Source organism: Pseudogymnoascus destructans (genome assembly GCF_001641265.1).
Source record: "Pseudogymnoascus destructans isolate 20631-21 unplaced genomic scaffold scaffold_11, whole genome shotgun sequence".
Taxonomy (NCBI): domain Eukaryota; kingdom Fungi; phylum Ascomycota; class Leotiomycetes; order Thelebolales; family Thelebolaceae; genus Pseudogymnoascus; species Pseudogymnoascus destructans.
In genome coordinates this window covers 1,055,458-1,083,159 of record NW_020167530.1, presented here as the reverse complement: position 1 = coordinate 1,083,159, position 27,702 = coordinate 1,055,458, and the positions used below count along the sequence as shown (strand labels likewise).

Genomic DNA, 27,702 nt, shown 5'->3' with positions numbered 1-27,702 from the left:
CTTAGCAGCCTTCCGACGACTTAGATTTTTTGATGTTCGGATAGCCTCGATAGCTAGAATGATTTTTGCTTCTTGGGTAATCACTGACATAATAAAAGGTGGAAAAAACGCGTTGTGAAGTTAGAGGGTAGGAAATTCGGGAAAAGTGTCCGAGGTACTGATATGTCCGACGTACTGATAAACCACGTTAGATAATTACTTGGCCATGTGATTCTAACATCATGTGATAATCATGCTTATGTAATATTTGACTATTTGAATAACGTACTCCACAAGCGAGCGGCGCACACAAGTGAGTGGCGCACGCATCACGAATTCTATAACTCTAGAGGTTAATTTCACAACAATACAATTTATTAAACCCTATAGAACTACCCTAATTAGAAACCTCCCTTAATGGACACGTACGGGCAGTATGCGCGAGTGATTTACACATACTACACGTCCGTGGTGCACGAGTTTGTGGCTCTGTAGGTTGACCTGCAACCCTACCTACAATATCTATATCTGCTGTTTGTAGTCGATCTAGGCCCTCCTGGACTGTCAAAACACCTCCTTTAGCTACATACGACCTCCTTACTGCTCTCTTCTTCTTTTGTCTTTCATTTTCCGTCCGCAATTGCTTGTTTTCCTCCGTTAGAAGAGCCGCATTATGCATAGCCATTTGACAGCCTTTAACTAGCTGCTGGAACGCCTGATCTGTAGGACTTGATAAACCTGCTGTACGACGTTGAATGCGCCCCTTAATTGCTGTAGCCTGAAGCTCTAATTGACTAGCATTATGAGGCGTTTCGGGTACCCAACAGTCTTGTAGGGCAGGAAGAAGCAGAGGTGGAGTTGGCGTCCGTAACTGAGTATTAAGCTTTGACAGCACTCGTTCTGGGTCGTACGGGACTAGACCTGTAGCTGCAAACCCACTACGGAACACATTAAGGGCCATATGTAATGGTGGGTGCACCAGATATGAGAATCTAGCCACCCAAGGAAGGGATGAATTTACTAAGACAACACACTGTCTTAGGAAACAGAGCCAAAGGGTTGTAGCTTAGACTATTCCACAACGCAGCAATCAGGTGTATGATGTGGTGAAGTGGTTTAGACAAGTTGCAACAAATGTTGAGTCTGAGAACTCAGGGGTAAGTCAGAGGTTAGCACCTCACTGACTTTTCAAAAACAGAGAATAACAAGATCAATGCTTGGAAGCTTGGAAAAGACGTAGAAGTATGTGCTAGTCGATTTACTGTATTGCCTGCTTGCCCTTTCTTAAGGAAAGGGCAATCCTATTTATGCCAAAGGAGTGTAGTTCTCTCATTTTCCATGACTTTCCATGACTAACCAGGCTTGGTAAATGTATTAGAAATCAAGTGCGACCCACAACTAGCTTGCTAATCATGTAGTGAACGTAAGAGAATCCCATAGAACCATCTCTTGGGTTCCTAGCCTATAGGAAGTGAAAAGGAGGTCCAAGGTCAGAGTACCTATAGATAAATTATGTCATAACTTAACCAATCTTGTGGGTAACTAAGGAGCGATGACGTGTAATGAATCATAGAGGGTTGTAGAAGCTTCTAGAGCTATCGTTCATGTTCCTAGGCCTCTAGTTGGTAGATATATGCCATGTGGTAGTATTGGCCCACCCCCTTAAGGAGGAGATTTTCTTAATAACTTGTTCAATGAGTGTTCAAATGATATGCCGTGATGTATGTAGCATAAACAGATGTAGTAGAAGAGTTTGCAGCAATCGTTGAGTAGTATTGCTTCTGTTGTTGGTGTGATAAGCCAAGATATGTATGGTGACTTGTAGGTTTGAGGAGGAGATTTCTAAGTTTGCTCTTGAGTTTGATAGCAAACTGAGTGCAACGAATGTCAGTATGACACCATAGACTCTTTGCGGGCCGAAAGGTAGGCTGTAAGGAAATCCGGTTTGTCAATATGGTTTAGTCCAACCCGCATATATCTTTCAATTTGTTGTCCGTATGACCGTTTTAGAACCGCAAAACAGCTAACGTCTAATGGCTGTAAGAGATGTGATGAATGCGGCGGCATGCAAAGCGTAATAATTGAGTGCTCGGAACAGAATAGGTCAAACTCTGGAGTCGAATGGCTCCCGTGTCCGTCGAGAATAAGAAGCCGATAAACCCCCTTCGTACGGTCCTTTGTATGCTTCTGAAAGATGTCCGTAAGCCAAGCAAGGCCTAGAGAATCGTCCGTCCACCCGTTTTCACTAACTGCAATTGTCCAGTCTAAAGGCAAAGTGTCTGTGTACCAAGTCGATATATGAACCTTGCCCTCAAAAATAACCATTGCTGGCAAGCTCCATCCGTCTGAAGATATTGATTCAATAACAGTAACCCATTCGCGGTTCCCTGGCTGTACGCAAACTGGCTTGCCAGCCCGCTCAGAACCTGTAATTACCTTCGCGGTCGTGACTACTCCCATTTGAAACCCAGTCTCGTCAAAGTTGTAGATGTCCTCCTCTTGAATCCCATATTTAGCAATTGTATTCCATACAAGCCGAAACCAGTCCCGAATAATCGTAGGATCTTCGCATTTTGCCCGCTGATAGTCGTATTTACGGGTGTATTTTGATTGGAGGGAGTTGTGTCGTCGTACGAAATTATAAACCCAGTTCTGGCCAACTGTAGGAGTCTGATCCTGGTCTGCGTCAGTCCGTTTTTGAAGAAGTAGATTTGCCATTTGTCGAAAGGAATTAGCTCTAAGTGGTAGGCCTCGTTCCTCCATAGATAATATCCATTGGATAAGTGTTAACTCCTCAGTAGCTGTAAGTTTGAGGTTTGCGGACCGTAAATCGCGTCGCGCGGTCCGTCCTTTAACGCGCGCCCGCAGAGTGGACTCAGGAAGATCGTACGCGACCGCAGCACCTCTAACACTCGTAAAATGGCCGTTTTTATAGGCTTGGAGTGCAAGAGTCATTCGACCCTCTTTGTGGATTAATTGCAGGTCAATTGGTTGAGACATATTGATTTAAAGGATACTATACGCGTTAGAATTCGTGATGCGTGCGCCACTTACTTGTGTGCGCCGCTCGCTTGTGGAGTACGTTAGTCATGATTATTATGATTATTTGTGCTAACCCTGTTAGGACTGAATTCCTCTTGCACGATAGAGGTGGCGGGCAATCGCCTAATATTGGAGCTTCGAATGCCTCAAAGAGGTCCAGCAAGCTTGGCGGTTTTTTTTGGAGAAATTGTGAGTGTACTTCAACTTTTCGACTCTCTAGGCGATGGGTCCTGTTTTCCTGACACCACATGCCAGCTAAGATACCTTGCACTTCTTCTATATGAAGCTTGAATTGATAATTCTTGTACCATTCTGCATACAGCCCGTCACATCTGTCTGAAGCGGACTGTCTGTTTATTAGAGGCATCGAATTCTCAGATGGTAGCCAAGGGTGTCGACATGGCCACTGTGAAACCAGGGAGCCTCGACACAACTTGATCTGATTTGATAGATCTTGTCATAGGCTGAGCGCAAGTCACTCCTCCACTTGGTATCCTTTTTTGGAACCCCTAGCAAATTTCGATGGGTCTTTGACGAATTGTCGACAGCAACTCCTCAGTGCCTGTTCAAGCTTGGAATGTATTGGGCAATCGTCATTAAGATTGAACGTAGGATGTTGTGGTGCAGGCATCTCTTGAAATGCATTTGAAAAGGCAAACGCTCGAGTAGCTCGTAACAGGCAAGGCCCAGCTGACCCCCCTTTTCGGGTCAGCTGAGCCTACCCCTAATGGTCAGCTCACCTGTGAACTCTTTGTTTGTGGGGGGGGTCAGCCGAGGATTTGCCAGAAATGGGGTGCGTCACCTGAGGTTGGGGGGATGGTCGGGTCACCTACGTTCTGCTTTTGCGCGCCTGTAAGTTGGTTGAGGGGTGAGCGGATAGGGGGGGGTTTATACCAAGTCCAAACCTAAATTCACTGCGATAACTATCATAGCACGGCTATGCGGGGTTCCGATACATCCTCAAGGGTTGGAAACCTTTGTTTGTTTAATGCTGCATGATATAATGTTGGTCTACAGGTTCTAAGAAAACTACAGCTGTCCAGTACACAGCGAGTTTCTTGGAAATGTAGGTGTTGTGTGCGGATGGATGGTGTCGAGGCTATATTCTCCATGGGAATGAGCAGCAGATCGATAAGGCACTCTCCACCACGACTGCCGGCTATGATAAAAGTCTCGCGAAGAGCAGGAAGTTGCCCGCCACGGCAAGGAACAACTTGAGTCAGAGACGACTGAGCTAGAAGTGCGACTCCAAAATCCTCGCCTGATTATCCCTCCTCCCACAGTTGGCCCCTCCGTGAGTAGCGTACGTAGCTGGCTCGAAGATGGTGAGAGATGCGTTCCCATCGCTGTGTCATCACGGTAGATGCTGCTGTTAAGAGATTGTCGCTGTCGTTGCGCCCTGACACTACCGTTATGCTGTTGTCAATGTTGACAAATGATGGAAGAGCGGGAAGACGAGGATGACTGGAGCGATACTGACCCGTTGATTTCCTGGCGGGTGACCGACCAGTTAGTGGTTCTGGTCGACCAGCGGATGCCTTTATGGCTGCTCTAGTAGAGCTGTGATGATCTTGTCATGTTGGAGGATGGGGTTTTATATGCATGAAGGGGGGGAAAGGGGGGGGGGGGCATTACACGGCAAGACGAAGACAGAATGATAGACAATAAACATAAAATATAAATTCGATATACGCTCAAGGAAACTATTTTATACCCAATCCCCTTCTGCAACCGCGAAAAAGAGAGGGCCCAAATGCAGGTATCCACCCAACGCCAGCTAAACAAAAAAAACAAAAAACAACCAATATCTTTAACACATCCCATCCATCCTTCCTTCCACCCATCCGTCATCATCATCAAACTTTTTCCTCCTCCCCCATCACACTAAATTTCACTCCCCATCGCCGAACTAACCGGGATACTAACTCTGCTCACATTCCTCCCCCCCCTCATCCCAACACTCGACCCGGGCTCCCTCGGCCTGGCAACGAGCACCTGAGCGGGGCACACCACAATCTCCTCCTCTCCCACCCCCTCATCATCACCCTGCTTCACCACAAGCGGGAACAGCACAACCTGAACCACAGCGCCCTCCTCCTCTCTGTCCTCGCCGCTCACCTGCGGCGCCCCTCTCGAACCGCCCGCGCTGATCTTCTCGCTCATCAGCGCAGCATTGAAGGCGACCTCGCGCGCCAGGTCGCCGTTGGCGTCGTACTCTGGCTGAAGCGGTGGGAGCATCATGTACTGCGCGCGCTGAGTGCGCATCTCAATGGACAGATTGACAGCGACGCGGACGACGCGACGGAGCTGCACCTGGATCTGCTCCTCTAGGTTGGAGGGCGGCGGGAGGATTGTACTCAGGGTCTGGAAGATGGCCTGGACGACAGCCTCGGTGTCCTGGTCGCGCTGTGCGGCGAAGGCGGGACGGCGCGCGAGCAGGGAAAGCGTCGTTGCGCGCCATTGATGGACTGCGGCGGGCGGGCCGACTTCGAGGAGCATCTTCTCGAGGGACTTGAGCTTCTGGCGCTGCTCGCGGTCCATGCCGAATAGGTAGCGTGTGAAAATGTACTCCCATACCATGGTCATGGTCATGGACATGAAGATGTCTCGGCGGCGCACGCGGTCGGCGAGGTAGTCGTCGACATCGGAGCCGTCGAGCACGGCGTTGTCCAGCCGGTCGATAATCTTGTCGTTGCTGATCTCCGATGTCAGTCGGCAGGCGCGCATGTCGCTGAACTTGGAGAAGCGCAGGATCCACTGCGATACGTGCTCGCAGAGTCTCTGGCAGGCGTCGTCGAAGTAGTCCTCGTTGCGCACCACAAGGAAGGAAGCACCCTCGGACTTGGATTTCAGGATCTGGCGCTGCATCCCTTTGATCTGCTCGCGCGCTGAATCGAGCTCGTTGCGCAACTGCTCAAGCTCGCGGTCTTTGTCTTGTAGCTCTTCCTGAACCTTGCCTTGTATAATCACTGCCATGCCTTCGGATAGATTTCCGTGCGCGTGTCGCTCTTCTTCAAGCTCCCTAGTAGCCTGCGCATGCTGGCTCTCAAGTTGGGTATAGCGATTATCATGTTGCTGTCCGATCGTGACATTCGCGCTCGTAAGCCCCTCATTGATCTCCTTCAGTCGATCAACCTCTTTATGGAACCAGTCGAGCGTGCGCTTCAATGTATCGATTTCTGCGTCGCGGTCGGTGAGGTCGGAGGTCGCGCGCTGCGACTGGTGAAGGTTGGATTCTGCCTGTTCCTTGGCCTCGGCCAGCATGCGATTCTCTGCTGCTAATTGTTCGAGCCTTGCTTCGAGGTCGATGACTTGCATGCTCTGTCTCCGGCGCATACTGTGTGGTCGGGTGGGTGACCTTGGCGACCCAATGCGCCCTTCGCCGTAGCCATCCTGCAGATCATCAGTATTTATTTCATACATAGTACTATCATCATATAAACTTACGTAGACGTCAGCCATGTCCTTCAGTCGGACGCGGCCTTCGTTTGCGATGGGGTTGGTGATGTCGGAGGTGCTGGGCCCTACAGGGCTGTGTCTAGCTTCCCGAGCTGCCTCGTCAAGGTTCGGCTGGCTCCGTTGGCTCAGAGACCTTAGGTCCCCGCTAGTCTTGCGGTCGCTACGGCGCAGCGGAGGCGTGCCTGACGAAAATTTACTACTGGTCGCACTCACAGGTCGACTTCGCACCTGATCTGGCGTATGAAGACGATTGATATCTGGAGTTTTGCGTTCGCTCACGCTTCGTGGGGTTTCTATGCGATGCGGAGTTGTCATACGTTTGATCTCACCAGACGATCTGCGAAGTTCGGGGCTATCAGCGGACGACCTGCAAATGTCGGGACTACCAGCGCGAGACAGCTTGTCGTAGCCTCTTGCAGCAGCCAGACCTGCACCTGCGGCTCCAAGTCCAATAGCAGGAGGTGGGAAACTCAAAGGCGTAAGTCGTGATTGTTCCTGAAGCTTACGGGACTTTGGTCTGTGCAGGTCCACGGTCTCATCCGCATCATTCACAGGTGGCCATGAGAGACGTGCGAGTGCGTCGTCAGACACTGCTGCTGGGGTTCGTGGGGGAGACGCCCTCCTCTCAGGAGTATGGCTACGGCTCCGTCCTTCAATGTGAACACCGCTGTCTCTCGTATATTCGTGATCTGCTGCAAGCGACCGTGAAGTAGTTATTGGCGATTCGGCCACGTAGGCGCTGTCGCGATTGAAGTCATCCATACTACTGTCTCCAAGAGGTATGTGCTCCTGAGGTGCGGTGTCGGAAGACTTCTTATAGTCGGTGCTATCCTCCTCGAGCACGACAGGTAGCCGGGATGGAGTGTGCCATTGAGGTTCAGGACTCAGATAGTCAGATGTAACGTGCGACGGGCTACCAATCTCTCTATCCGCTATGACATGCTTTGGAAATGATGGGTGGGAAAGCTCTTCCAAAGCTTCTGGCTTTTCTTGCTGATGTATCGTGGCCATATGCTCGGGTTTCGATTCGAAATCTTGCAAGTCTCTTGATGCGACGACTTCTGGGAAATCTGCACCATCAATAGATCGAGATCCTTGCAGGTCGTGCAGCGCGTCGACTACCACTTGAGGAACTGTGGTATCTCCTGGATATTCCGGCATATCAAGAGATCTGGGATCTTGCGAGACTTCCCTTGGTACCTCAATAATGTCGTGGGAAGATTTGTCTTCTGGCGCCTCTGGAGCTTCGACTGCATGTTTGATTGCTGCGCCGACTCCAATAGCTCCAAGGGCTGCTGCTGCTCCAACCATAGCTTCGATTGTGGAGTTGTCTTCTGCTGCCTGTGGTACTTCAACCGACCTGACATCTTGAAAGTCTCGTGGCGCTTCGGCTGCCTCATAGATAGGTGAATTGTCGAGATCCTTAGGTTTGTCATGTTGAGAGTCTAGTGTCGCTGCTTCAGACTTGAAAGCCTGCGGCTCTTCGTCGTAAGTTTCGTAATTTGACTTTGGCGTTGCAGAAGAGCTGCGGTTTTTCTTGCCCTTCTTTGACTTCTTACTGCCTGATCCAAATTCAGCCTGTAACTGCTTCGCGAGAGACAGCTGGTCCTCATCGTAGCCAACCTGGAAGCCATCGATAGCTCTTGGTTGTGGATCACTCTCAAAGCTTTCGACTTCAACGGGTGTAGAGGGCGATGAAACTTCGCTTCCACGAGACTTCTTCCCCTTAGACTTCTTACTACCCGACCCATACTCAGCTTGCAATTGCTTTGCGAGAGATAGCTGGTCTTCCTCGTAGCCAACCTCAAGTCCGTCGAATGCTCTTGGCTGAGAAGCACACTCAGTGTTCTCAACCTCAGCAGTCTCAAGTTCGATAGGTGTAGATGGCATTGAGCCTTGGCTTCCGCGAGACTTCTTCCCCTTCTTAGACTTCTTGCTGCCTGATCCGAACTCGGCTTGCAGTTGTTTTGCGAGAGATAATTGGTCCTCCTCGTAGCCAACCTTAAGGCCGTCGATAGATCTTGGTTGCGGAGCGCTCTCGAAATACTCAACCTCAGCAGCCTCTACTTCGACAGGTGTAGAGGGTGCTGAGGGTTGGCTTCCGCCGCGAGACTTCTTCTTGGACTTCTTAGATTTCGCCGATCCTGATCCGAATTCCGCTTGTAATTGCCTTGCTAGAGCCAACTGATCTTCCTTATAGCCAGCCTCAAATCCGTCGACAGTCTTGGTTTGCGAAGTAGCTTCATCGTTGAGGTCTACAGGGGGAGTTGACACTTCGCTTTCGCGGGCTTTCTTCGCTTTCTTGTCTTTCTTCGAAGATTTCAGTGCAAACGTCTCCACAATAGGCTCCTCAAATTCTGTGGGCGCAGATTGTTCGTCGTGGGGAGAATAAGCAGGTATGTCGACGACCGTTGGAGCGTCTTCAGTTAAATCTTCGGATGGCTCAGGTGTGCCCTCAACCTCGAATGCTTTCTTGCCCCTTTTCGCCTTCTTGTCTTTCTTCGACGGCTTCGGCGCCCATTCTGGCTCAATTGGCGCTTCGGATTCGATAGGTGCATCAACGATTAGTGGAGCATCTTTCGTTAAGTCTTCGGATAACTCAGGTGTGTCGTCGACCTCGAATGCTTTCTTTCCCTTCTTCCCTTTCTTGTCCTTCTTTGGGGGTTTTGGCGCCCATGTTGATTCGATTTGCTCGTCGGGTTCCGCAGCGTCGATTGGAGGAATGTCTTTCGTTGAATCATCAGCAGTCTCCGCAACCTCACTGGCCCAACTTAAGGCTTGAACTTCCTGTGCTTTCTTCCCCTTCTTCCCCTTCTTGTCTTTCTTCGATGGCTTGAGGGCGAACTCCGGTTCGGCCTGCTCTTCGGATTCTGCAGACGCAATTGGTTTGCTGTCAGGAGCACTTGCTGGTGCGTCGACGATTAGGGGAGCGTCTTTCATTGAATCATCAGCTTTCATTGAATCATCAGCTGTCTCCGCGACCTCATCAGCCCAACTTAAGGCCTGGTCTTCCTGTAGTTTCTTCCCCTTCTTCCCGTTCTTGTCTTTTTTCGATGGCTTGAGGGCAAACTCCGGTTCGGCCTGCTCTTCGGATTCTGCAGGCGCAATTGGTTCGCTGTCAAGAGCACTTATAGGTGTGTCCACAATTAGGGAAGCGTCTCTAGTCAAATCTTCAGACTGCTCGCACGTGTCCTCAACCGGAGTTGAGGCCTGGTCTTCGAATGCTTTCTTTGCCTTCTTCCTCTTCTTGTCTTTCTTCGAGGGGTTGAGGGCAAACTCCGGTTCGGCCTGCTCTTCGGGCTCTACAGGCGCGATGGGTTCGACTTCAATAGTACTAACAGGCGCATCGACGATTGGTGACGAATCTTCAAAGTGTTGAGCTTCTGGGAGGGTGGACTGCTCGACGATAGTGTCTTCAATTGGCGCCGAAGTTTCGCCTCCACGAGCCGCCTTCTTCCCTTTCTTGTCTTTCTTGGAGGGTTTTAGCGACCACTGCGGTTCGATCTGTTCTTCGGGTTCTACCAAAGGCGCAATTGGCTCTTCGTCGAGAGCAGTGGTGGGCGCGTCAAGGACTGCGGGGGCGTCGTTTGCTGAAGCTTCAGATGGCTGTACTTCAGGAGCGCTGAGTGGCTCTACAGCAGTATCCTCAGTCGGAACACCGCGAGACTTCTTTCCCTTCTTGTCTTTCTTTGATGGCTTTAGCGCCCATGTTAGCTCGAATGACTCTTCGAGTTCTGTAGAGGGGACGGTCTCAACGGCGGTGGGCTCAACGATGGTAGGCTCAACGATGGTGGGCTCAACGGTGGTGGGCTCATCACTGAGAGTACCAAGAGAAGTTTCGATGGGAATATCTTTTGCCACGTCTTCCAAGGGCTCTCCCTGTGGTTCTGGAACAGTATCCTCTTCAAACAGGCCGCGGCTCTTCTTTGCCTTCTTCTTGTCTTTCTTTGAAGGCTTCAGCGCCCATGTTGGCTCTTCAGATTCCGCAGCGGGTGTAGGCTCGACAACGGTGGGCTCAACGGTGGTGGGCTCAACGGTGGTGGGCTCAACGGTGGTGGGCTCAACGGTGGTGGGCCCATCACTGAGAGTACCAAGAGAAGTTTCGATGGGAATATCTTTTGCCACGTCTTCCAAGGGCTCTCCCTGTGGTTCTGGAACAGTATCCTCTTCAAACAGGCCGCGGCTCTTCTTTGCCTTCTTCTTGTCTTTCTTTGAAGGCTTCAGCGCCCATGTTGGCTCTTCAGATTCCGCAGCGGGTGTAGGCTCGACAACGGTGGGCTCAACGGTGGTGGGCTCAACGGTGGTGGGCTCAACGGTGGTGGGCTCAACGGTGGTGGGCTCAACGGTGGTGGGCTCAACGGTGGTGGGCTCAACGGTGGTGGGCTCAACGGTGGTGGGCTCAACGGTGGTGGGCTCAACGGTGGTGGGCTCAACGGTGGTGGGCTCAACGGTGGTGGGCTCATCACTGAGAATACCAAGAGAAGTTTCGATGGGAATATCTTTTGCCACATCTTCCAAGGGCTCTCCCTGTGGTTCTGGAACAGTATCCTCTTCAAACAGGCCGCGGCTCTTCTTTGCCTTCTTCTTGTCTTTCTTTGACGGCTTCAGCGCCCATGTTGGCTCTTCAGATTCCGCAGCGGGTGTAGGCTCGACAGCGGCGGGCTCGACGGCGATGGGCTCAGCGGCAATGGGCTGTTCAATTGTGGGTTCATCGCCGAGAGTAGCAACACCGAGAGCAGCAGCACCAAGAGCAGCAAGAGGGATTTCGACGGGGATATCCTTTGCGACATTATCTAAAGGCTCTGAAGCAGTGTCCTCCTCAAATAGACCTTCGCGGTTTTTCTTCGCCTTCTTCTTGTCTTTCTTAGACGGCTTTAGTGCCCATGTCGGCCCAGATGGCTCTTCGCGTTCCGCCAAGGGCGTCGATTCATCAGCTGTGAGCTCGTCGCGAGAGGTTTCATCGTCGAGAGTAGCAGCGGGAATTTCGATTGGGGCCTCTTTCGCCATTTCTTCCAAAGGCTGCTCTTCCTGCTCTAGTGCAGTATCCTCAGCTGGACCTCCGCGACCCTTCTTAGCCTTCTTCTTGTCTTTATTTGATGGTTTGAGTGCCCATGTAGGCTCCGCTAGGTCTGATGGCTCTTCGGATTCCGGAGCGGCGGTAGGCTCAGCGGAGATGGACTCATCGGGGATGAGCTCCTCAAGAGTAGGCTCATCACCGCCGGGAGCTGCAATAGGAATGTCGAAGGGGGCATCCTTGGCCAAGCCTTCTAAAGGTTGTTCCACAGCAGTATCCTCAAATAGACCTCCACGAGCCTTCTTAGCCTTCTTCTTATCTTTCTTTGATGGCTTCAGGGCCCATGTTGGCTCAAATGGCTCTTCGGATTCTGCAGCGGGAACGGGCTCTTCAGCGGCTAGGTCATCAGAGGCGGGTTTGTCGAGAACAGGCTCATCAAAAGTTAGCTCGTCGCCGATAGCAGCAACAGGGATGTCGACAGGTTCTAGAGGTTGTAGCTGCTGTTCCGGAGTAGGCTCGGGAGCGTTTAATGTCTCTGAAGTGGTATCCTCATCAACGAGGTCTGCACGGCCCTTCTTTGCCTTCTTCTTGTCTTTTTTCGACGGCTTCAGCGCCCATGTTGGCTCTGATAGCTCTTCGGATTCTGCGGCGGGAGGGGGCTCGTCGAAGGCGGCGGTAGCAATGTCGACGGGAGCTTCTCTAGTTATGTCTTCTAGAGGCGGTTGTTCCACGGCAGATTCTAGGGAGTCTAGTGGCTCTACAGTAGTGTCCTCCTCGACTGGACCGCTGCGGCCCTTCTTCGCCTTCTTCTTGTCCTTCTTTGAAGGCTTTAGCGCCCACATTGGTTCCGATGGTTCTTCGGGTTCTGTGGCCGGGGCAGCCTCGTCAGTTGGACTAGCAATAGGAGCATCGGCGAGGACATCTACGGCAACATCTTCCATAGGCGGTTGCTCCGCAGCAGATTTGGGAGCAGAAGATTCGGGAGCAGCAGATTCGGGAGAGTCTAATATCTCTGCAGCAGTATCCTCGACAAGACCACCGCGACTCTTTTTCACCTTCTTTTTGTCTTTCTTTGAGGGCTTCAGCGCCCACGTTGGTTCAGTTAGCTCTTCGGATTCCGCAACAGGGGTATCATCGGTGGCCGCAATAGACATGTCGACGGGAGCATCTTTAACTCCGTCCTCTAAAGGTTGTAGCTGTTGTTCTATTGCAGTATCCTCCTCAACTGGAGCTCCGCGACCCTTCTTCGCCTTCTTCTTGTCTTTCTTCGAAGGTTTCAAGGCCCATGTTGGCTCTGCTGGCTCCTCAGATTCCACGACGGGGGTATCGGCAGCTGTAATAGGAATATCGGTATTGGCGTCTCTGGTTGCGTCTTCGTAAGGCTGTAGCTCTTGTTGCACGACAGGGGTTGGCTCGTCGTTGAGAGCTGTAACAGGAATGTCGGCAGGAGCATCTTCAGCTACGTTTTCTAAAGGCTGTAGCTGTCGCTCTGAAACGGACTTAGGCTCGTCACTGGGAGTGGTTGCGGGAACGTCGACAGGAACATCTTCAGCGACGATTTCGAAAGGCTTCGGCTGTTGTTCCGAAGCGGGGGCGGGCTCATCACCGAGATCAGTAACAGGAATGTCGACGGGGATTTCTTTAGCCGCCTCCTCATCTTCCAAAGTCTGAAGGTGTTCTGGTTCCGGAGCGGATTCGGGCGAGTTCGATGGCTCAGTAGCAGTATCGTCAACCAGACCTCCTCGACCCTTCTTTCCTTTCTTCTTGTCTTTCTTTGAAGGCTTCAGGGCCCATTCCGGCTCTGCGACTATATCTTCAGCAGGCTGTATTGGTTGTTCGCTATCGGCTTCAGGAAGAATAGTCTCGGCAACATTGTCCTCGACTGGGGTCTGGTCCCCGCTACCCTTCTTACCCTTCTTCTTGTCCTTCTTCGAAGGCTTCAGGGCCCATTCTGGCTCCGCGACGAAATCTTCGACAGGAAGTTCCTCTGGGGCAGGCTGAACCTCTTCGGCGCGCTGTATCTGTTGGTCGCTCTCAACTACGGGAAGAGTAGTCTCGGCAGTATTGTCCTCGGCCAGAGTTTGCTCCCCGCGACCCTTCTTGCCTTTCTTTTTATCCTTCTTCGAAGGCTTCAAAGCCCATTCTGGCTCCACGATAAAATCTTCAACGGGAAGCACCTCTTTGACAAGCTGGACCTCTTTAGCAGACTGAGCCTCATCAGCTGGTTGCACCGGTTGTTCGCTTTCGACCTCGCGAACAATAGTCTCTGCAGCATTGTCCTCCACCGGCGTTTGATCTCCACGGTTCTTCTTGCCCTTCTTCTTGTCCTTCTTCGAAGGCTTCAAGGCCCATTCCGGCTCGGTGGCGAAGTCTTCAGCAGGCTGTGCTTCGTCGGCAGGTTGTGCTTCTTCAGCACGCTGTAGTGGTTGTTCGCTCTCGGCCTCGGGAAGAATAGTCTCTGTAGTATTGTCCTCGGCCGGGATTGAAGCTTGCTCGCTGAAACCCTTGTTAGCCTTCTTCTTATCTTTCTTAGAAGGCTTCAAATCCCACTCTGGCTCGGCAACGAACTCTTCCGCAGGCTGTACCGGTTGTTCGACATCACCCCCAGGGAGGATAGTCTCTGCAGTAGTGTCTTCAGCCGGAGGCGTGGCTTCACCTCCGCGACTCTTTCTCCCCTTCTTCTTGTCCTTCTTAGATGGCTTCGCAGTCCATTCTGGCTCCACAGCAAAATCCTCAAGGGGCTCCGGCGGCTGTTCGATATCGGCCTCGGGGAGGATAGATTTTGCGGGAGTGTCGTCGGCTGGAGTTGAGACGGGGTCTCCGCGGGATTTCTTCGCCTTCTTCTTGTCTTTCTTAGATGGCTTCAATGCCCACTCTGGCTCTACCGGCTCCACAGGAATGCTTGGTTCGTCCGAGATGCTTAGGTCTCGAGAAGCGCTTGGCTCTTCATCAAAGGTAGCAATAGCAGCAGTCGCGGCGGCTGCAGCGGCTGCAGCCAGTGGCAGATCACGACTCAAATCTTCGGTCGGCTGCTGCGGTTGCTCCTCAAGCGTCTCAGGAAGGGCGGCCTGCTCTGGGGTTTTCTCAACGGGTGGAGTCTGATAACCTCCCTTCCTAGCCTTCTTTTCCTTCTTCTTGTCTTTTTTAGCCTTCTTTGATGGGGTAGCGCTCCATTCGTCGACAGGCTCAGCTTCTTCTTCCGCTGCGACCTCGCGCGCTGTGCTGTCAAATTGGGCCATAGGAACGTCCATTACGTTTATATCTCTAGTCACGTAGCTCTCGCCTTGTTCTTCTGTAGTACTGCGCTCCTGTACAGCCACGCCGTCTTGATCGCCCGACTCATCTTGAGTAGGATGCTCCAATATGATATCATCGATGCTAGAGTGCTTGATCGGAGTTGTCTGTGGCGTTGGCTGGAAGAGATGAGAGCTACGGTTGCATGTATCAGGCTCTATTGGAGTCGGCTGCGGTAAATCGTCTACCTCTCGAGATGTCTCATCTTGTTGGCCATCAGCGTGGGTGGTAGGATCGCCAGCTTCCTGAACAATAGCGTCCGAAACCTGAAGGTCTCTATCATCGATCGGTGTTGCTGGGCGGCTTTCGGGAAGCTCAGGAAACTCGTGTGGCTCTTCGAATTGATCCGGAGAATGAGGTCTTTCGATACCAAAGGCCTCCTTGACTTGATCAGCCTCGGGCTCCAGTGAAACCTCCTTGGATACTACATCACCATCCTTGGCAAGTGGCTGTTCAAGCGGATCCAAAACTGATGTTGGCTCCTCCACCGACGCCGGCAGCTCCTCAACTCTCTCCAGAGAAGCCTCGCGACTCTCCGGTAGAGCCGGCAAATCAGCAACATCATCCGATCTCGGTGAAACCACCGACGCCCTCGCGGAAGCAAGCGACGACCGGCGACTATACACAGCATAGTCGGGCTCTATCGACCGCGGCCGAGTTGGCCTCTCCTCATCCGATAACAGCGACTCCCGCCTCGCAGCATCGAGTAGGAATAATGGCTTGATCTCGCGCGAGTTGTCCCAAGAGGTCGGGCGCGCCTTTGTTCGGGAAAAGCCCGGTGAGTCCATGGCAGGACTCAGCGGTGACATGAGTGATGATGGGCGTGCAAGGCCTGGGGTTAGAGGGGACGCGAGGGGTGAGGGGCGCGGAAGTCCCGAGGACGAGGGTGTTGAGCGATTGACCAGCTTGAATGTTAGGGGTACTGCGCTAAGGCTAGCAGCTTTGCGGTTGGGCTTGCGCGACTCGGTTTTGCGCGGTGTGGAGGGGTTCTTGTCATGGGCGGCGAGGCTTCTGTCAATGGGAGCAAGATGTTCTGTGCCTGGCGGGGAGGGCGGGCGGCTGTCCGGTAGAGCAGGAAGGTCGGTGGAATGGTGCGGATCTGGGGTGCCAGGATCGCTTGGGGGCAGAGCGAGGAGGTCCATATACTCCGGGTCGATGGCTACACGGAATGGCCTCTCAACGATCTCCGGATCGACAAAGTCGTTCGGATACGGATCGCGAGGAGCGTCCGCTGCAATGTTCTGTGGCTGAGATGCAGCAGGAAGGGATCGAGCTGCCGGATCGTCCTTACTGTCACCATCATCGGCTTGGTGTTGTTGATGCAGAGCAGCGGCCACCGCTGCAGCACCGACAAGGCCGACACCCGCGCCAAGGGTGCCGGCATTAGCTAAAAAAGAATCCTGTTCAGAGGCCTCATCGTCGGCTATGCCATTCTTCTGTTTCTTCTTTTTCTTTTTAGACTTCGTGGTGCTAGCCCACTCGTCCTCCTCGTGTGCCTCGTGGCCATTCCCATTGGAAATGCCGTTAGAGCCCTCAATAGGAGAATGGCCATTGCTCAAGTCGTACGCCTCATCAGCGCCAACGAGCTTGACAGCCTTTTCGCTCTCGCTAACATCGGATTTGTTAGACGAGCCTCCGAAGAATCCAAAGAAGCCACTACCCCTAGACTTCTTCTTAGATTCCGACGTCACGGACCTGGTGTCATCCTCAACAGGCTCAGACACAACGCTTCGGATTTGGGATCGGTCGCTGTCCGCATTGCCCCTTGACTTGTCCTTCTTCGATCCCTTCCTCGAAATGGACTCCTGAGCATCTTCGAAGACTTCATCTCCGCGCCTTGACATCCTCTTCGACTTCTTTGGCGCGTCCCATTCGTCCACTAGGCCAGCAGTGGCATCGTCGTGGCGTAAATCATCAAATGCATCGATAGGAACGGAAATCTTCGTCGCTGGTACCTCTTCATCATCGTCAGGGTACCCAGCGCTCTTCCGGGACTTCTTGGATTTATTACTCTTCTTAGAGGTCGAGAACTCGGCAAATTCGTCAGCCTCTTTTGGAGTTTGGGTGCCAGGGACTTCGGTTTGCTCAAGCTCTAGCTCGCGATCTCTCGCCAGGTTCTCTGCTTCCTTGTCGAGTCGCTTCTGCTCCTTCTTGCTCAGCTTCTTCGTGAAGGCGAATTCGTCTGCCTCTTTATCATCCTCTCCCTGTGATTTCGAGGTTTCTGGCTCCTCAACGATGGCGTGGAGACCTTCCCCTGCCTCCTCAAGCTCGATCTCACGGTCGCGTGCTTGCTTCGCTTGTTCCTTCTCTAGCTTCTTCTGTTCTTTCTTACTTAGTTTCTTAGTAAAGACGAACCCCTCCTCCGCTTCTTTGAATTCGTCCTCTTGTGGCTCCTGAACCCAAGCCTTAGGTTCTTCCACCGCACGACTACTCGCAGCCTCGACTTCTTCGAACTCCTTATCTTGTGCCAGTTTCGCGGCCTCCTTGTCCAAGCGCTTCTGTTCTATCTTGCTCAGTTTCGGCGCTGACTCTTCCGCCCCCTTAAATTCGTCCTCTTGATGCTCTTGGTCCCAGGCCTCAGGCTCTTCGACGGCATGACTATTCGCAGCCTCAGCTTCTTCGAATTCCTTATCTTGAGCAAGTTTGGCAGCCTCTTTTTCTAGCTTCTTCTGCTCTTTCTTGCTCAGCTTCTTGGTGAACTCATCAGCCTCTTTGAATTCGTCGTCCTGCAGCTCTCGGCTCTGGACCTTGGGCTCTTCGACGGGATGGTTATTAGCAGCCTCGGCTTCTGCGAACTCCTTGTCTTGAGCTAGTTTCGCAGCCTCGGCCTCTGCCAACTCCTTCTCCTCGGCAAGTTTCGCGGCCGCGGCCTCCTTCTCCAACTTCTTCTGCTCCTTCTTGCTCAGCTTGGGCATGAATGCATCGAAGTCGTCAAACTCGTCCCGTATCTCCTCCTGCGGAGCCCCAGGCACCGCGATTCGTCCTCGGTCAAAGAACTCGGGCACTTCCCGAGCCTCTTCGCCCCAGACTTCCTCAGGCTCTTCGACGGCACGGCTATTTGCAGCCTCAGCCTTAGCGTCTTCGAATTCTTTGTCTTGGGCCAGTTTCGCGGCCTCCTTCTCAAGCTTCTTTTGCTCCTTCTTGGTCAGCTTCTTGCCGTAGGCGAACTCGTCAGCCTCATCTTGTGGCCCCACGACTTCATGCTCCACGACAATCTGCGCCATCATAGCTTCGTGCTCGCGCTCCCGGGCCGCATCCTCCTCCTCCTGTGCCAGTTTCGCGGCATCTCTCTCCAGCTTCTTCTGCTCCTTCTTGCTCAGTTTCTTCGTGAACGCGAAGTCATCAGCCTCATCGGTGCGCTCCCCGACAACCTCGTGGTCCGCAGCAGTAGCAGCAGCTTCGGCCTCGGCCGCTTCAAACTCGCGGTCCATTGCAAGCTTCGCAGCCTCCTTCTCCAGCTTTTTCTGCTCCTTCTTGCTCAGCTTCTTCGAGAATGAGAATTCATCGGTCTCGTCGGCGTGCTGCTCTGGCTCTGCAACCTCGCGCTCCCCGGCATAGTGATGCGCCACTCCCGCAACGGCAGCAGCTGCTACTGCAGCGACCGCGGCAGCCTCAGCGCCGTCGAACTCGTGATCCCTGGCACGCTTCGCCTCCTCCTTCTCCAGTTTCTTCTGCTCTTTCTTGCTCAGCTTCTTCGAGACAGGAAACTCCTCCTCGTCAATCTTGCGGCTCGCCTCCTCTAGCACAGGCCCATCGCTGGGTCCGCTAGGATGACGCTCATAAACGCCCAAGTCCGTGACCGTCTCCGAGAACGGCTTGTGGTACACCACCGTTTCGACATCCGATCCCGGCGGCGATGAGCGCCTCGCGAAGCTGGAGTCGTTAATCACGATATTCGGATCAAAACCCGAGTCCTGAAGTCCCGCCGCGAGAGTGGCAGCGAAGTCGATGTCATCATCAAAGGCGCCGGGCATGCCGCGGCTCTCTACAGCGGCGGTGGGCTTGGGGCCAACGGAGGGAGGGGGGCCGGGGTCGCGGTGGTCATCTCTGGGGAGATCGCGCTCGAGGCTAGCGTCACGGTCGTTGGCATGCTCGGGCTCCACGGTGATGCCGCGGTATTCGAAGGGTTCGGCTGGGGAAGCGGGGGCCTCGGCCGCGCGCGCCTTCTCTTCTGCGGCCTCCTCGGCCTTGATCTCCGCTGCGCGTGCGATGAAGGCACCGCGGATGTCTCCCCAACGAGAAGGCTTCTTCTTCACGGGTTCCGGCGCGGCAGCTTTGTGGATCGGATCGGCGGCCTCATCATGGGGCGTTACGGGTACGAAGCTCTTGACTTCATCTTCGCCCCACTTGACGCCCTTGGGTTCTGATGGAGAGACCGTGACAATATCGCGGTCTGAGATCTCGCGATCTTTTGTCTCAGGAGCCGCCTTGGCGCCACGGAGCTTCTGCGCCTCGGGTGTGGGGGTGGGATAGACGAGGTTTAGGAGCGGTCGGGAGAGGCCCATCGTGGCTGGGTCGAAGGGGCCTTCGATCTCGCAGCTCTGCGAGGCGGGATATGCGCGGAGCACAACGGGAGAGAAGGTCGGCATGTCCTCGGGGTGCATGACGTGGTCAAGCTCGAAGTCAGCGTTAGGGCTGTCGTAGGGACCCTTCTCCTTGTCCTCGTCGTTGTTTTCTGGCGTCACAGGACGCGGTGCCGGTTCCTTGGCAGCTGCCTTGTTCGCGGCGGTGGTCTCGCGGTACACGCGGTCGGCGTCTTCTTGGATGAGGTCGCGCTCTCGCTCGGTGCTGGCGGAGTAGGACTTGCGCTTGCCCTTCTTAAACTCCCTCTTAGTAGGGCTGGAGTATTCAGCGGCCGCAGCATCACTTGGTGCTGCGGACGGCTCGTCAGTTACTACACGAACGACCCGTATCTGCTCAGGGGATTTCTCCCTCGAACGGCCACGGGTCTCAGAGGGTCCGTCATCGCGGGCTGTTGATGCGGCCGGGACTTTCGAGGTGCGCGCTCCTCCGCGAGCAAAGCGAGGCACTCTCTCCACCGTCACGATATCAGGGGTGTGGCCTCTCTCAATCGTGGACCCGATATCAAGGTTATCCATAGGCAGCTCAGGCGCGCTCCCAAGGGCTCGTTCAGGAGCCTTCTCAAGAGCCCTGGCCGAAGGCCCATCGGCAGCTGCCTGACGCGATTTGTGGGGCCTGTCCGCGATCTCGAAAGCGTCGTCAGCAACCTGGTACTGGAATGGGTCGGGACGAGTGGCAGATACCAGCTGACGAGAGGTACGGGTCTCTTCGCGCTCCTCGCCACGGCGGCGCTCACGCCTCTCGTCTGGGCGGTAGTCGCGCTGCTCATCATCACGGCGGGAGTCTCGCAGTCTATCGCTCTTTTCGTATCTCTCCGACTCGCGACGGTTCTCGCGGCGCCTTTCACGATCGTCCTCAGGTTCGCGCACCTCCTTATTGCGTCGCTCGCGTCGCTTCGCTCTCTCATAATCGTCTTCATTTCTACGCTTTTCGAGTCGGTTGGCCGCCATCCCAGCAAGTGCAACCCCAGCAAGGCCCGCACCAGCGAAGGTCGCGTAACCCCCAGAGTCTCTCTTGCTCCCAGATTCCCTTTTACTCCCAGAGTCTCTTTTTCGAGGTGTAGAGTCCACATGAGCTGGGATAGAGGATTGTTCGTAGATAGTTTGCGAAACAGGTGTAAATGGCTTAGGTTGTCGTAGGGGTAGAGAGTCAGTGCGTGATACATTGTAGATTGGTCGGTCCTGGACGGACGCGACGGACCTGCGGCAGGCGTCAAAGTTAAGAGGGTCGTCCGTAGGCATTGGGAAGACGTGTTGTAGAGAGCCAGAGCTTTGGGCACTTCCCCTGCGGGCGGGTCCAGCAGTAGGAATATAGCCATCATCCTTTCCACGTAGACTCGGTGCTGGCGGTGGCTGCTGCGGCGACACATAGCCAGTGTCCCTCGCGGCAGAGGAAAATGGTTCCGGCATAAATCCTCCAGGAGCATTGATGTCGACCTCTCCGAAACCGACCGGCCTCGAGAGGACGCCATTCAGCGAGTTCTGCGGACCGAAGAGCTTCGGGTCCACAATGGTGCTCTTGCGCTTTACGGGCATTGGAGGACGCGGACGTCCCCAATTCCACGTGTTCTCGCCGCCATATGCAAGCCCCAAATCCACGCTGCTAGAGGAGCAGGACTCGTCGTCGCTCGCTGACTCCCAGCCGTCCTCATCCGCACCATGGCTAGGTTTCGACGACCCAAGTCCACGGCTAGACTCCACGCCCTTAACCCCAAGCCCATGTATCCCCGAGTCCTCCCTCTTAATATGCACAACTCCCTGTTTCCGCGCCTCAATCAGGTCCATGCGGTTCTGTTTCCTCGCCAGCGCAGCCAATCCCGCGCCGACCTCTAGTATTTCCGTCTCAACATCCTTCTCCTTGCGCTTCTTCCCCGGCGCCCGGCCCGCGGGCGCATATATGCCGCTAGTTTTGCGCTCCCTCCTAGAACCGTAGGGCGACACGTATCTCTCCTTCCGCTTCTTCAAGAAGCCGGTTCCGTACGCCAGGTTGCTGTCGACTGAGCTACTTGACGAGTTTCCCAGCTTCATGGACGCGCGGCTTCTTTGCTTCTTGACGCGGCGCCGTCTGTCTGGGGCTGCGAAGAAGGACCGGAAGAATCCCACGGCTGACCGGCGCTGAATGGGCGACCTGCGCGAGATGTCGATGTAGCTCGAGCTGGAAGACGAGACATCCCCGCTGCTGTAGCGGCGGGGACCGCGCAAGTTCAGGTCCTCTTCCGGCTCGGCGTATATAGGTGCAGCCCTGGTATTCGAGTAGATTGGCTGTGGTTGTGTTTGTGTTTGGAAGCTTTCGCTGCGAGCGGCGTCGCGGCGGTCCTGTTGTTTTGATGGCGAGTCTCGTTTCTTGCGGCGGGACCCTGAGGCCTCGCCGCGCGTACGAGCGTCGGCCATCGTGGTGGCTTAGTTGTGTAGTGGCGTGTGCATTAGCTGTCGGCGACGAGCTGAAGCGACACTGTGAGTAGATATTTGCGATTCTGTCGGTGAGGTGATGGTGAGCTCAAGTGTTTTGTGGTTATAGGTGATCCACTCGGAATGATGAGGCTGGGGGTCAAAGTCTTGGCGGCAACGGGAGGAGCTGAGGGATTGTTTCGGTTGGTGCCAAGCATGCTCACTATGAGTTGTCCTACATACTCCGTACTAAATTTGCACTCGACGCCTGAATCACATGATCTAGTAGGGGTATACAGCATGGGCGGCTAGAAGATCTGTTTACAGAGTACAGTACAGTATTCAGGCTGATATTGATGCGTTATCGGCCGTCCTTGATTGATATTTTGAAGGTAAACAAAGGCACCAAGCTATCCCCAGGGCCCCCGTTTGTGTACCATGGTTCTCACAGGGGCGGGACGACCCCTCTGTCCACCGAACAAATAATATCCGCTATGGTACACAAGTATCTTCAACAGCCAGGTACGAAAGTCGGATTATAAAAAAGTTTCATTTTTTATAGTAAAGGGGTCCAACCCAAGCGATCTGCTGGGACAAACAGGCTAAACTGAAAAAACCCCACGGTTACATCAAAGTGTCTTACATCGGGCATCAACTTGTCTGTAGCGTGGTAAAAACTCAAAACTCGGTCTACGCTACGTACGTGGCTGTAATTAATTCCATATTTTTCTCATTTTTCGACTCAACGTCGCGGCCCATGGCCCACCACAACGCAGCAAACTATTAGATCCAACTCATTGGGCGTAGACACCGGACTCAGTAAATGATCACATGAACTCCTCTATAATGGTGTATTTGGACCTGCAGCTCGAGTGATGTCAGGTCGCAGGCAATCGACAGAGACACCATAATGTCTGGTTGGGCGTGTAATTCATCGGCGCACTTGCGCTGACCTGCTACATAATTTCTTTGGATCACATGTATATGAGCCAACAGTCGATACCATCGACTAGTAAATTGGACAGATTTTATATTTGCTTGGAAGGCGTCGAAAATCGAAGGGGGATTAGGACATGAGTACCGTACAACTCGGCCGATACTAACGAATGGACGCTATCAACCTGGAGCAGCGCATATCGCTATGCGGGGTTCTCAAGATGAGGACCAGGAAAAAGAGGGCATCTTCGCCATGAACAAACATTCCCAGCAGATTATGGGCAGTTTGGTTGCGGACGTGTCTGTTGTTGAGGGCAATAGAAGATTTTCAGTAGAAGACGGTTGAGGCCGTGAAGGCCGAGTTCGACAAAGAGCTAAGAAAGCTTCGAAACCAGCTTTCCGCAGAAGTAAACCAGAGCACTGAGATTGCTAGACTTTGTAAATGGTGTATACTAGAAGCATATCAGATACCGGGAATCTAACGGCAGCGCAGAAGCCAGCGATGATTTAAGTGGCATGACAGCAGCACCGGAACGACAGCAAGATAGGAGCGACAGTATAATATCAACAACAGCAGCACCAAATAACGGTAGCAGAATAACCCTCTCCATCCGGCAATGCTCCGTTCCGTCGGCCGGCTTCCGCATACGCTCGACTTTCTTGTCTAGCTGCGGGAGAAAATCAGATACTCTCTTGATCGACAGCTCACTTGGGTGTAGTGGAGATGGATCCGAGTGAAGATGATGTGGAATGCAGAATTATAATGCTAGGAATTGTGATCATAGGTTGGCGGCGGTTGCCTGTTTATTGACGGTCTGTTTACAGCGGTCTATACCATCGCGCAATGCGTCGCACAAAAGCTGTATAGGTAGTAACAACGTAGTCTATGGGATATCACCGGCGATGTGCACCGTCGATTACAACCTAGGCTACTGTAAACCCTAACAACCCCAAGCAGAAATAGGTAAATTAGGCCTAGATAGGTGCATTTACTAAGTTTTCAGAATGAATACTGGGGAAGCTTAGTTATCAAAATGTCGCCTAGTCCATTGCCGAGGCAGCTCTGACCTGGCGCCTTGCTTATGACGTCGTTTCTGGCTTACAAGGCTGAAGGCGATAATTACTGATATTCAGCCGCTCAGATATTTTGCTGGGAATTGTGATATCACTTGGGAATCGCGAGTGAGATACCTGTGACGTGAAGCAGACTGAAGGTTTTTGGGGTTAAATTCAGTGGGAAGGGGCATACGACGCGTACCTTGCGGGAGCTTCGCTAACTTATAGCTCATTGATATCACCACAGAGACTCCTGGTGGCTTTTCCAGCGTAACGGAGTGAACCTACAAAAACATACTTACATCGCACGCCTCGGGCAAAAGGCAAGGTAGGATGACCACCTCCATCCTACCCTTTGATATCCCTCCATTATTCAGACTTCTAGCACACGAATTCAGCCGCTCACTGGCGTACCTCCTCCTTCCGCTCGCACTGCTCTATCTCTCGCTCTACTTCAGTTTTAAGGGATACAGGCGCGTCTATGGCGTGCTCACGCTCGGGGCCCTCGTGGGGTTCGCGACGGTGACATCAGTGGTGCCAATAAGCTGTCCGCCAGCAGCGTCACTGATGAATTTCGGAGGTGCATTCGCAGCGTCCCAGTCCCACTCCAGCCACCCATGGACTCTCCTCCCCTCCTACCAAACTTAACTCTAGCTAACACGCTCCCAAGTCGCAGTAGGCGTCCTCAAAACCCTCGACATCTTCGCCCGCCGGCACCACCCACGCACCTACGCCGGCTCCTCCCACCTCCCTCCCTCGCTCCTCGCACTCCTCCTAACCACTGAGCTCCGCTACGAAAGCTTCACCCCGAACCCCATCCGCGTCTCGACCTCCTCCTTCAGCGAACCCACAGACCTCGCCCTCCATATTGCCGCCTCCGCCGCGCTCCAGATGCTCCCGCAGGAGCACGCGATCATCCTCGCCTTACAGGTTCTCTTGACGATTTACATCCTCTGGACAACACTACAACTCATTTTGCGGTACCATGACAGCCCACCGCTCTTTGGTCCACTATACCAGGCCGATTCGCTCGGAGGGTTCTGGGCCAAAACCTGGCACAACGCGTTCGCATCACCGTGCACCTCCCTTGCGTACCACCCCGTGCGGCGGGCGCTATCGCGGGTTGGACTACCGATCGATGCGGCGCGGGCTGGAGGCCTGGTATCGGCATTTGCGCTTATGGGAGCGTTCCACGTCTACGCGCTTTCCCCTCTAATTGCGCGCGAGGGGCTGCGGAGGGTGTGGTGGTTCTTTGTTGGCAACGGGGTGGCGGTTGTGTTTGAGACGGGGCTTTGGGGGAAGGAGAGCTCGATGGGGAGAGGGAGGCGGAGGGGGAGAGCGGTGTTGGCTTGGGCGCTTGAGGTGGGTTTTGCGGCGTGGGTGGTTAGGGGGTGTGGGGTTCCGGAGGGGCTGGGGGGAATAAGATGGGGGGAGGTTTGTGACGTTAGGCAAGGGCCCGTCGGTATTGGATGGCCCGGGATGTGAGATTTGCTGTTTGGAGAGGGGGTTGTGGTGCTTGGATTGACTTGGGTTTAAAGCCTGGGTTGGAAAGCGTAGATTGGATTCATGGAATAAATAGTTTCATCGATGATTTCTCACGGAGGACGAAGCAAGGGCCAGACAAATGGCCGATGCGTCATAGCATTGGTTTGCCTACACAAAGGGGAGGCGAGAGACATTCATAGACACTAATAGAGTGATATTTGTTTCAACACTGCCATAAATTCAGACCGTTCATGAATGGTCGAGGCCGCCGTGAATTTAACCAGACATAATTATCACTCACAGCTAGCCTTACAAACAAATCTAACTACGTTTATAGAATATACAGCAACCCTTTAATTACGCATCTAATAAAATACTCCATTTAGCAATGTGGCGGCCTGGAGGTTGCAAAAGGCACCTTCCGTTGCTGTAACGTTCGCAATGGCGCGAGCACCATGGCGTAATGAGCAGCAAAAACCGAGTCTTCCAACTTCAAATCAATTATTAACTATAATACAACTGAGCGTACCAAATTCCGAGTCAGGCAAATCATTAACAAGTAGGTCCTCCTCAATTTCCTCGATAATACTGTCTTGTTCAACCCTTTATGCCCGACCTTTGCCCTTGTTGTTACGGGTCTCATTTTCAATCTGTAAAACTGCCGACTAGATTTCTTAAGTACTCGTTACAATAACTCCTTTCAACACTACTCTTTTGCCTCGCTTGTTAGCTCTCCGTACAGGCAGAACACTTTGCGTATCTTGTAGCTCCTTTAATAATAATGTGTTTTGCGTTCTTAAAGTTTCAGCAGTACCTGTAAGTCGTGAGATATATTTGTGTGTTAGAGAGTCGTGCACATTTTGAGCTTGCAACATCAAATTAAGAGCTGCGTTATGCGCAACTCCGTACTACTCGGCAGAGAGCTAAGGAGCAATGAGGGATGGTTTGGTGTTCGTGGAGGTGGTGTAGTGGCATTTGTTGAAGTTGTAGAAGAGCGGGTGTGTAAGGTTAGCAAGTGTTTATATGCATTTTGAGGAATGTTTAAATACCCGCTCCTAACCACGCACTGTGAATGTTGTATTGTGATATCGCTCGTAATCTTGCTTTGTAGTACATTTCTATCCATTCTACCTTTTGTATATGCCTTACTCCAACTCGTGAAAGTTTGTCTGTCTCATTTACAAGCGCAGTCTTATATATACAACGCACTGTAACGGTTGGCACCCCGTTACAGGCCCAAACACCGCAACATCTAGAGGTTGAAGGATATGTGAACAATGAGGCGGAAGTATAAGAAGATCGATGTTATGTTGCATGCAATGAGCAATAAAGTTTGTAGAAATGTGGCTGTCATGGCCATCTGCAATCAAAAGCCGCGGTTTGCCATCTGCAATTTCACGGGTTTCGGGCTCAAAGACTTGTTGTAACCATTGTAATCCATGGACGTTAACGTCCAACCCTTCGTACTAGCTGAGATTTGCCAATAGGAAACGTGCGGGTTCGTAGACCAAGTGCTGTCTATAGTTGTAGCTTTGAAAATCACAAGTGGCGGCAAGACGCGTTTATCTGCAGAGATGCACTTAATGACCGAGTTGATACGCAACTCGCTCGCCTAGTTTTCAATACTCCTACACCCCAATCTTAATCACAGCAAACACATCTGTGCCTTTGATTTTCAAACAGCTGTGCAGAGGGTAATAATAGAACCTGTGGAGCTCCGGGTATGCACGTAGTACTTTATTCCCATCTTATAACCGGTAATCCTAGCCTCCTGCATTCCAATCCTTTAAATCCGGTAACCCCCTGTTAGCTCAACGTGCCTGCATTTCATCGTAACAAACATCATTAAATATAAAAAGCTCAGCCGCCAAGAGGTAAATATAATCCAGATCAAATCACAACACCCAAATCCCACCCAATCGTCGCAGACATAGCAGAGACACTAGACACTCCCCCTTCCCACACCCCCGAGAAGCCGTCGCTGTCCTCGGCATGGACAGCAACAACCGCAACCTTTTCGAGTCAGCATGCTTGAAGAACGAAGACATGACTATAATCATTGGCCCTGCCACTATCTCAGGCTGGCCCACGATCAACGAGTTCTTTGACAAGGTCTTCGCACTGACTACTACGCACATCACGAGTAATATCCGCGTTGAGCTAGAGGATGGCGCGGATACGGCGAAGATGACTGCGCATGCGCTATCGTATCATGCGAGGACGGAGGATGCGGTTAAGATGGAGAATACGTCGTATACGGTGGGGAGCTTGTATGATATTGATCTTGTTAGGGATGGGGGGGATGGGTTGTGGAAGATTAAAAGATGGGAACTGAAGAGTCAGTGGACTACGGGTGATAAAGCTGTTCTCCATGGGTAAACTTCAGGACGTCACCATTTAAAATTATGAACATTACTCCTAATGTTAGTTGGAGGTCTATCATAAACGTACCAAGTAAGAATATATATA

At 52.7% G+C, this 27,702-nt stretch overlaps 3 protein-coding genes across 3 annotated transcripts; 2 read left to right on the top strand and 1 right to left on the bottom strand.

Annotated features, from left to right (window-relative positions):
* Nucleotides 1-4,681: 4,681 nt before the first annotated feature.
* On the bottom strand, nt 4,682-21,759 carry VC83_05156 (uncharacterized protein; the record flags this gene model as incomplete). Its single annotated transcript, XM_024468781.1, has 5 exons — nt 4,682-6,414; nt 6,469-9,336; nt 9,769-10,674; nt 12,076-19,995; nt 20,053-21,759. The coding sequence occupies 5 exons, from the start codon at nt 21,757-21,759 to the stop codon at nt 4,906-4,908; spliced, it is 14,910 nt and encodes a 4,969-aa protein (XP_024323838.1). The 3' UTR covers nt 4,682-4,905.
* A 2,024-nt stretch (nt 21,760-23,783) lies between these two features.
* Nucleotides 23,784-25,559, top strand: VC83_05155 (uncharacterized protein). The gene is made up of 2 exons (XM_024468780.1): nt 23,784-24,076; nt 24,134-25,559. The coding sequence occupies exon 2, from the start codon at nt 24,640-24,642 to the stop codon at nt 25,231-25,233; it is 594 nt and encodes a 197-aa protein (XP_024323837.1). The 5' UTR covers nt 23,784-24,076; nt 24,134-24,639; the 3' UTR covers nt 25,234-25,559.
* A 1,475-nt stretch (nt 25,560-27,034) lies between these two features.
* On the top strand, nt 27,035-27,612 carry VC83_05154 (uncharacterized protein; the record flags this gene model as incomplete). The annotated part of the gene is made up of 1 exon (XM_024468779.1): nt 27,035-27,612. The coding sequence occupies exon 1, from the start codon at nt 27,226-27,228 to the stop codon at nt 27,610-27,612; it is 387 nt and encodes a 128-aa protein (XP_024323836.1). The 5' UTR covers nt 27,035-27,225.
* Nucleotides 27,613-27,702: the final 90 nt, after the last annotated feature.